Genomic DNA, 10,422 nt, shown 5'->3' on the forward strand with positions numbered 1-10,422 from the left:
GCCTAAGGCAGACTTCATGGAGGAAACTGAAGGGTATCTACTTCAGACAACCATTAGTGCCACCTGAGAACCTGGTTCCATCTCTCTAGCTCTTAGAAATCTAGAGTACCCACAGCCTGGCTCAGCAGGCCTTCTTCCTCAATACTTTTCTGAATGTTTCCTCTGGCATGGTACAACCAGGGCTGTGCCCATCCCCCCCACCCCCAGTCAGCAAGGCATGATGTCAATTCAGTGTCTCCCCTTTAAATTATCTGTGCTCCCAGTCCTGGCCTAAGCAGATGTTCTCTGTTCCCTCAGCTTCCCCACTGAAGGAACAGCTGGGCTTTTAGGAGATGGACTGTCTCAGCTCTTCTAAGATCAAAGACATGGAACTAGAGTCTTCTTGTTAAGTGAACATCGTAAAGTGTCTTAAACATTGGCATCAGGAGCCCACTAATGAGCTCAGGACATAGTGGGAGAATCTGGCAGCTGCCCTCCTGGAGGGTATCTTTCTCTGGCATGACATCCAGGATGGACAATCAGTAATCTTCACTTTGACCCAGAGGTTGTACTGTCCTGGGGTTAGCATTCCTTGGACTAGATTTTAGAAGAGGGAGTTTGCCAACCTTGGGAAACTTGGCTTGTTGGGCAAGCTGAGCAGACATAAGGCGCTAGGATATATTGTGGTTTCTAGCTTGAAGGATCTGGTCTCTTAATGAAAAATAGAAACTGTTTTGGAGAATTCGGGGAGCTTAAGCATAATTTCGCACTTTCATATAATGACATAAAGTAAAAGAGATGGTATTTATTAGAAAGGTCAAAAATGATTAGTAACAGCAAACAGGTAAGAATGAAAGTCCTGTATATGGATAATCGAGGGAAGATGATTATCACGCAAGAGCAGGAGGTTTGCAGGGGAACCATAGAAGTCAGGAGAACCCCTCCCCACATACATGGACAAGTGCTCAGGGAGATTGGGGACAGAAATCTCTTTTGTCCATGTATGGGCCTTCTATTACCACTTACCCCATAGTCAAACATCTTCACAGATGTGCTGTGATCATGGCAATATGGACATTGTCATGTCTACAGAATTCTTAAAACTCAAGACAACCCTCAGCAGACACAAAGTAATCAACTTATTACTTCTGGACACACACATATAACCCACATATACATGCATGCAAACACACATGCACACAATTGTATGCATGCTCACATACACACATGTGTGTACACAAACACACAGGCACAAAATCACATACACATATATGCACAAATATGTATGGATGCATACACGCACAGAAACATCCATATGCATGCACACGCGCACACACACACACACACACACACACACTGTCTCAGACTGGAGTAGATAATAGATATTTAAACCTACATCTAGAATAAAATAGTGTTAACCAACTACTTTGGGACAGAATAGATGAATGGGGTTGAATGATATAAAGGGTAGAAAAAGAAATCAATATTGATTAATGTACGTATTATGTTAAAATGAAATTGTAGGTGACATTTAATCTACAAACACAATAGGATGTTTTCAAGACAAGTCACTGACTTGGGAACCTCTAGGTAATTTGTTTTGAAAGTATCTGTGAGTCATATATCTATATTGAAACTTAGGCTCCAATGTGATGTTATTAAGAGTGAGACCTATTAGAGTACTGGGTCATGAGAACTACTAATTATCCCATCTACTCAGTGAAAACACAAGTTATCATTTTTGAGTCAGAGAGCTAGTCATCACAATATAGTAAACAGGTTGGTATCTTAACCTTGAATTCATGGTCTCCAAAAGTGTGACCCTGATGAGAGAGGGCATGTGGTTTTGACACACCTTACCCATATGATATGGGTTTTTGAAGAACCCATATCAATGTTCTTCAAACTTTTGCTTTATTTAAAGAGGGCTTTGGTCTTAAAGAAGATGACAGTGAAAAAGAAAAATGAAGGGAAGAAGGATGGAAGGGGCTTAGTACCAGTGGAGTGTGGAAGGAGATGAACGGGTTTTGGGTGGTTCACAAAATCCATGTTGTTATGGGAGCATTAACTGAAGGGGTACTACAAAAAATGACCCAGTAGGATAAAGAGTCACATGAAGAGGATTTGCCATGAGTGTTGAAGAACATACAAGTGCAACATATACGGTTATGTGAATGTTAGAATCAACCCAGATTCCTCAATATGTTTTGGGAACATCAAGCTGACCCCATTGAAAGGTATTTATATCTGGATAATTGGTTTCTCTACTGACACAAAAGCCAGATCAAACCAGATTAAAAGTAAAAGACCAGGTGTATTAGGCAGAGCACTCCTGGGTGACCTTTCCAGCACCCAGAGGCGAGGCAGGGAAGGGGGCAAGAGGAATTACATGGCTGCTCTGAGGAGGAGACCCAAATACTCTGCAGGCGTGGGACAGGGAGATGACTTGTGCTCCACAAGCTGGGCCCATCATGGTAGGCTGGGCTCTGAGCAGCTAGCAGCTCCAGGCAGAAAAGCAGCTGCCACTGTGGAGAATTTGGGACTGAGCCCCTCTGGTGGTTCTCTGAGAGGGCAGGGACTGGAGAGAGAGAACTGGGGCCCAGCCAGAGATTCCAGCCCAATATCCATCAGCAGCCAAGCCCACACACCATTCCTCACACAGGGCACTAGAGCTCTTTGTGCATGTTCTGAGATCTCTTTAGCTCCTGGATCTTCTGGGGCAGGGTCTTGGTCCAGAACTGCTGCCTTCTGGCCTTCAATGCTCGGCCCACAGCAGGCTTGATGTTCAGCTGCAGGTACTGCTCATCATGCTCAAACATGGGCCAGTAGGGCAGACCCTCGCTGTTGGGGTTCCTGTAGATATGCCAGCCAGTGGGGAAGGGTGAGGTCATTCTGATCCAAAGTCTGACCCCCTGATTTGGGTCATGGCAGTGGTATACTTAGGCAGGTGTTTAATGGGGCTGATGGGATAAGTATCCTGATATAGGGATACAAGTGTCATCCACTAGTTTCTGCTTCATGTGGGGTAAGACTACTTAACTTGTTTTATGTCTATATCTAAGAGGCAAAATTTAAAGAACTGTACACTATGACTCACGAGCAAGGTCACTAAAGATGACCAGTAACTTACAACTACAAAGTGTATATATAAATGTGCTATGGGTAGAGAAGAAATTATTATATGATGGAAGATCCGTGAATGCTAACAAAACAACTACCCTAAAGGGAGACCTACAGGGACTCACATATCCCTATAACCCATTAGGGAAGGTTGAGAGAGAGGTGTGTTCTCACCCATATCTTGCAAAGTTGGCCCAGTACTTCATCATCCTCCTGTTCAATAGATCCTCTTCCTCAGTGAGGTCAACTGGAATCATGAGAAAAATAAATATTGAAGCCCATGACACCATACACAACTGCCAAACCATGCCTTATACTCACAATCCCAGGTGCTGTCAGAACTGTAACTATCAACTTTGTTACCTCCCTTCTTCACTGTACAATACCCAACATCCATGCACGCCTCTAATTGAATTCGTGCCCCATTGTGTTGTCATCTCCATCATAGGCTAGACTGGGACAGGTCCAGATTCTAATCTTGGTCTAATTTTTTAGGCTATGATATGGTACACATTTGATTCTATCATCTCCCAGAACCTAGTTTTCCTCAAACAGACTAAGAGCTCAGGAGTCCCTGAGGTGTCATCTGAGACCTCAGTCAAGTCAAGGAGAATAAGGAAGACTCACGTTTCATGCCAAAGACGAAGGACCCAAAAACAAAAGGAATCTCATCACCATGGTCAGCCTTCACGTGGGGTGGCCTGAGACTCTTGAAGAAGCTGAACTGATGTTGGAACTCATAGAAGTAGACAGGGTTGTGGGAACCTGGAGGTGGGGATGACGTGTGACTTAGTGGCCCCTCACCTGGAGTTTTTCTGATATGTATTTGGTGACAAGGTACCTTGATATAAAGTTACCTGGAATCATAAATGTTAAAGAGAGGAGGAAGTTCCAAGCTGGAGCAGTAACTATGGAAAAGCCCATGGCAAAACAGTGCTCATGATCTTCCAAGCTGAATGGTTATATCAAGTCAATAGATTACCAGCAACTCATTTTTTCTTCTGTACCTATATGTCACTCACTTTATCTAGACATGAGACCTGTATTTTACACTGCTCAACAGTGCTTATCAGTGACCTACATCTCTGAGCTGCTCCCTTAAGCCTTGTTATAGAGATACTCACGCTGAAAATGTGCTACTTGGAGTGCAGGGATCACAAACATGAAGTCCCCCATCATCTCTGTAAACTGTATTTGGAGGGCTTGGGGGTCCTCAGTGTCCCCCATGTACTCTTCCATTAGCAGGTCAGCACACTCAGGAGGCAGCATCTACTCCAAGGAAGAATGAGGTTAGGCATGTTGTTGGTTACATAGGCAGCAGCCTTTGGTATCAGGAGAATGTGATGAGATAGGGCACAGGCAAAAAGATTCATGGTCTGAGGTCACCCCACACAGAATCACACATATAATGACCTTCATTAATAGGGATGCTGTTTGAGAAGGAGATATAAGAGACCTCTCTATTTGGATTGGACCAGAGGTATCTCACCATTTGTGCTGCTGTGTTCTTCAAAACATCCTGCAGGTTCTCTCTGGTTATTTCCTTTATTGTCTGAGCAGAGCCCAAGATCTGGGAGGTAGAAATGTGGGATCTAATGGACTTGGATTAGAGATGTATTGAGTTCCCAGTACTTAACATATGAGTCTCCAGTCTCCAAGCAGATTGGAATTGAGTCTCACCATGGGGACAATCCAACCATACTCATCATTGTTGACACCAATGATGCTGGGGACCGGGTGAAAATCCACAGATGCCAACAACTCCTTGGGATGCCTGGGTAGGAACTCCCCATCTACCACAGCAGGGATGATCTTGAAGACCTGAGGGGCATTAAAAGTTAATGCTGAAGGTCAATAAAATACATATGCTGATCCAATGAGTTACCACCACCATTTTCTCATCTCTTAACCATTTTCTCATGTCTTACTAGCCTAAGGGTGCTCAGCTCACTCTGGAAGAGTATCTACACTTGAGTTAGCCTATCTTGGTGTTCATACTGTACACAGAACTAAAGCACACAAAGTCTGACTAAATCTTCCAAGACACACAGTTCTACCTACCTCATTAATGACCAGAATCTCTGCTTCACTTTTGCCTCTCAGACAGTGTACTAGGGTCTCTGAGTCCTTGGACTCACATCCAGACAGGTTGGCCACCATCTGTAAAGGGAACAAGTTGGGAGAAGAGTTCTCTCAAGTCCAACTTGATGCAATTGGCCTAACTACCATACTATAGTGCGTGTTGTGTGTGATTTGGTATAAATATAAATTATTAATTTTGTTGTATTCCTCAAAGCAAGCAGTATTCTTTCAACCTGCATATTTGGATTTTTTTTTGCTTAGGTTTGTTCTATTTACTCCACTCATCTTTCTGTGTTTCATGTATGAGAGAAGGACTAAGTGTGCCAATGTTTGTATGTGAATGTTAGAGGACAAAGTCTCCTTTCTTCACAGATACACCTTATTTGAGACAGGTAGTCTTCTTGTATTACTGCTTCTATGCTAGCTGAAAGCTCTGTGAACATCCAGGGATTCCCATGTTTCTCCCTCCCACCTGACCACAGGAACAATGGAATTACAGATACATGCTACTATCTCCAGCCTTCTGTGGGTTCTGGGGATTTGAACGTAGGTCCTCAGGCTTGCACTCCAATCATGTTTAAAAATCCACAGAGCTTAGCTGGGCAGTGGTGGTGCACACCTTTAATCCCAGCACTCGGGATGCAGAGACAGGCGGATCTTTGTGAGTTCGAGGCCAGACTGGCCTACAGAGCAAGATCCAGAAAAGGTGCAAAGCTACACAGAGAAACCCTGTCTCAAAAAACCAAAAAAAAAATCCACAGAGCCACCTCCCAAAGCACACTTCTATTTATTTTCATTAGTAATGGAAGCTGCTAGGAGCAGTTTGCTGTCACCCAATATGAAGTAGAGGTGAGTAGAGGCTAAACCTTGAGTTCCTCAAATATTACTGGAAAAAAATTGTTTCCCATGATCATTGTTTTCCCCACTGAACGGAAGACCCGAGTACCAGACCATGAAGGCTGAGGGGACAGACTAGGGTGCTGGGCGATGTCTTTCTGTACACTGTGAATATGTGTAGCTCTGACTGGTTGATAAATAAAGCTCTTTGGCCAATGGCGAGTCAGAATAAGTTTAGGTGGTACAAAAAACTGAAGATGAAAGGAATAAGGGTGGAGTCAGAAGAGATGCTGGCCCACGGCCTAAGGAGCAAAAAGATGCCAGGAGACCAGTAATACCATGGCCATATGACAACATATAGATTAATAGGAATGCATTGAATTAAGTTGAAAGTGCTAGCTAATATAAGCTGACCAATAGGCCATACAGTTTGTAAGTAATATAAGCCTCTATGTGTTTACTTGGGACCAAGCAGCTGCAGGACCAGGAAGGACACAGAAAAATTTCCAACTACTTAGGCCTGTGAGGGTTAAGGGCACTTACAGTGTAGACCATCTCATGGGTGTCAGAGATAAGGTCAGGCAGCAGGGCCACTCCACTCTCCATGATGGCTCTGTGGAAGAGTCCTTTGGACATGGGAGACACCACATGTGAAGACACACTTGTGCCACCTGCTGACTCACCAAAGATGGTGACAAGGTCAGGGTTGCCTCCAAAGTGGGCGATGTTCTGCTGGACCCAGCGTAGGGCAGCCACTTGGTCCAGGTAGCCCCAGTTGCCTCTGGCGTGCTGGTCTCCAGTGCTGTGAAGTAGAGGGGCATGGATCAAAGGGCTGTCTAGGTTCTTCTCAGCTTCGTCTATTTAGCTCAGCCATAGGCTCACCTGAAAAAGCCCAGAACACCTAGGCGATATTGGATATGAACCAACACCACATCCTCAGTGGCTGCCAATATGGATCCATCAGTACTGGAAGCCATTCCTCCAACCAGAGCACCACCATGGATCCTCACCATCACCTGGAGAAGTCAATAGAGATGCCAGGAAGCTCCTAGCTAACCAAAGCTCTGCAGGACTGTTTACTAGAGTATCAATCAACTTCTATGCTTCTGTGAAGCTACACAAATATGTAGAAATACTCAGCACTTTAGGCTTTGATCATGGGTAGGGGCCTCTAGTAGCCCCATCAGGTAGTTTCTAGCCCCCATCCCCACCATATATCTCAGTCTGAATTAATGATTCTATGTATACAGTAATGTTATCATTAGTCAGGTTCTTCATAGTGAAACAACGAGGAGTGTCTCCATGGATATCTCTCCAGATTAAAAATTGAAAGAATCATCAACTATCATTGGCACGAGATAATCTAAAGGAAGGGTGACCTCAATGTGGAGCCTTGAGCACCTAAGCAGTTCTGCAGGGCTGAGGTTGTAGAATGAGTCTTGGTTTTTTCAAATAACTAGAGCCTTTGATCACTCAGTGCTCCAGTGCTTTGTGTCCCTTACCCAGGTTTCATCTGCATAGTGTGGCTGAGAAGGCCTATTTTTTACCCAAAGAGGGCAAGGCTTTTCAACAGAGTCCATACTGCAATGGAACTTTTGTTCCCCCCTTTTTGTTATCGTCATGAAAAAAATACCCTGTCCCCAAGCTGACCATAACTTGACACTCACAGGCAGGTTAGAACCCTCATGGGCATGAGCTGGAGTGTAGATGTTGAGATGCAGGCAGTCCTCAGACATAGAGATAGGAGGCATGGTCATATTCATATCCTCCATGCCCTCCACATTCATCATCTCAAGGCTTTGCAGACACCTGATGAAAATAGCAGACAGATATTCCAAATCCAAATGTGAGTCTGGATCTTTTTTTCTCGGTCACCTTCAGTTGCTGCTCCTTGTGATGCCATGTTAACACATATTCCTCTCTAAAGTCCCTTCCAACCAAGGTAAAGGTCACAGGGTACATAAAAGCTGAATGGAGTCAGAATTCCAGAGAGTCCTTCAATTGGCTAGGGCCTGGGTGTTATTCTTTCTGGGTTTGGGATTTAAAGACTTCCAGGTATCTCTATGGAATGACTGGCTGTATGTTGTCACATTCACTGAATTGGATAAGAACAAAAAAGTGAACTAAGCATTAGCAGGCATGAAAGCATTTTCTACTCTCTGTTTCAGGCTGTAGATGTGATGTTACCAAGCTCCTGTAATTTTTCTTCACTGTGAATTCCCCCACATGATGAATTGTAATCTGGAGCCTATAATAATACCTTTCTTCTCTACGTTCCTTTTGCCAGTATTTTATTACATCAAAGACAACAAACTAAGATTGCAATATTGGAGTGTTGTACCCACAGGTACTAGAGGAATCAGTACTGCCCCAAAGGATGGTGAGAAATCCTTCATCCCATGAATATACACTCTCATGGAACTTCTTTTTCCTACACTGTCTCCAGAGGGAATTAGTTACATATCCTTGTTCCTTGGTCAGTGGCACTTGGCCTTGTAGGTTGTCACAGTGACTGTGAGTGTGGGGTTAGCAAGTATCCATATTGCTGCACTCCTCAGGATCTGAAGTGTATTCTACTAGATTCAGGGGGCACTTTCTGCTTAGTAGGTCACATAACACATGCCTAGAGATCCCTCCCATTGTGGCAGAGAACACCAGGCACAATTCAATTCTGTCAAAAAATTTATCTTTGTTCCTGACTATAGTACCTGTATCTAACTCCCAATGCCAAGCTCTGACCAAGGAGATTGGCAAGGCTGTTCTATTCAGTTTTACTACATGCATCAGAAAAAAATGCATGGGGTACTCCCCCACAATAGGAGAAAACTGCTATGAGCTGAGCTGGAGGAAGGACTTCAGTATGGTTCAGAACTCAGAGCAACTCTTCACCCCAGAGCCATACATTCTTTGGGTACAGAACTTACATGGCTGGATGTGAGGTCCCATCTCTCACACCACTCCATGGTACAGGGGCTTCAGGAGGTGCAAAACGCAGTGGTCCTACAGGTGGCTTGGCAAAGGGAATTCCCAGGAAGGTGTGGACACCAATTTTGGTGTCCTTCACATAGACAAGGCTGCCTCGAATCTGGCCTGTGTGTGTGTTTCTGATGGGGCTGGCCTCTGATGAGTCTTGACCTGAGTGGAGAGATGCCATCAGGGTTAGTTTTGTGCAATCAGCTGCCACAGACTGTGAGAGTTCCCACCTCATTGTTACCAGGGAACACTGGAAGGGCACCCAGGACCTCCTATTTCAGCTCTGGGGTGTGAGCATGAGCTTCTCTACCCCTCATGGCCTGGAACCTTTCCTCCTCCCCTTTTGAAGGTTGTCAGAGCATTTCTCTGGCCAAAGAGCTCACACACTCTAAGCCATTTGGCCACATGAATTTATGATTTTTGTCATTTTATCCAAATGTCAGTACTAACTATCCAGACACTAAGGAGAAAAAAACATCTGATCACTTTCCTTAGAATTGACTAGCACTCTCCAGTGCTCCTTATACTGAACTTTCTCCTCAGTCTGGAGTGATCTTAGACATTTCTGATGATCTGTGTGGACCCACAAAATCAGTGGTCTTTAATTAGAAGATTGGGAGGCACATGTTTCCCACACATTTATCTATCATTTCCATCACCTACCCATCCCCCACCTTTTCTTCCACAAGCCCAGCCTCTGACGCTGCAGAATTTGGCCTCTCTGACTCTAGTCATTCCCCATTGCCAGCTTAGTGAGCCTTACCCTGCACATGGAGGAGGAGAAGCAGACCAAAGACGACAGCATTCAGCCAGCTATGAAGCTGATTCAGTGGCATGATCAGCTCTCAGATCTGAGTCTGTGCTTCTACATAGGACGTCCACGGTTACACAAACAGGAAGCACAATCTGTGGGCCTTGTCTAGGCAGGTTTAAGTCCAAAGGATGTAGGTGGGAACTTAGTGTGGTGGAGCAAAGTCCTCATTGTAGGAAAACTGGTTAGTCAGAATGACAGCAGACAATGGCCAGGAGGCAGGGCAAGTCACCTCTGCTATTTCTGTTCTCTCTTTGGCCTCCTGGAAAGGCACCATGGATTCTGAGGCTCTTCTGGGATACTAGGAACCCAGTCCTCATTCCTTGAAAAAGAGTTGGAACATGAGATGCCAGAGGGCTTCGGTGAGTAAGTACTCACTCAAGATGTCAAAGGAGAGACAGGAAAATGCAGGAGCTCTGACTGTGACCTTCATCCTCAAGACTCCTCTGTGCTTTGAGGCCTCAGTTTACTGAGCCTGCTTCCAGACTTCCTAGTTCTTACAATTAATCTGGGTCTACTTGGACACCTTCCTGTTAAGCCACAGTTGTTTGACCAAAACACACAACTATTCTGGTTCTTTTAAAGTCCAAAGCTTCTATTCACTCCACCCGCATGTTGTG

The 10,422-nt window shown here is 44.6% G+C and overlaps 1 protein-coding gene across 1 annotated transcript; it reads right to left on the reverse strand.

Moving 5' to 3' along the window:
• Positions 1-1,876: 1,876 nt before the first annotated feature.
• On the reverse strand, positions 1,877-9,900 carry LOC114681072 (acylcarnitine hydrolase-like). Its single transcript, XM_028854346.2, has 12 exons — positions 9,755-9,900; positions 8,943-9,153; positions 7,686-7,827; positions 6,901-7,034; positions 6,562-6,820; positions 5,161-5,259; positions 4,780-4,920; positions 4,589-4,669; positions 4,224-4,368; positions 3,727-3,864; positions 3,274-3,346; positions 1,877-2,832 (listed from the first exon to the last, which is right to left on the reverse strand). The coding sequence occupies exons 1-12, from the start codon at positions 9,825-9,827 to the stop codon at positions 2,646-2,648; spliced, it is 1,683 nt and encodes a 560-aa protein (XP_028710179.1). The 5' UTR covers positions 9,828-9,900; the 3' UTR covers positions 1,877-2,645.
• Between the last annotated feature and the right edge of the window lie 522 nt (positions 9,901-10,422).

Source organism: Peromyscus leucopus, chromosome 5 (genome assembly GCF_004664715.2).
Source record: "Peromyscus leucopus breed LL Stock chromosome 5, UCI_PerLeu_2.1, whole genome shotgun sequence".
Taxonomy (NCBI): domain Eukaryota; kingdom Metazoa; phylum Chordata; class Mammalia; order Rodentia; family Cricetidae; genus Peromyscus; species Peromyscus leucopus.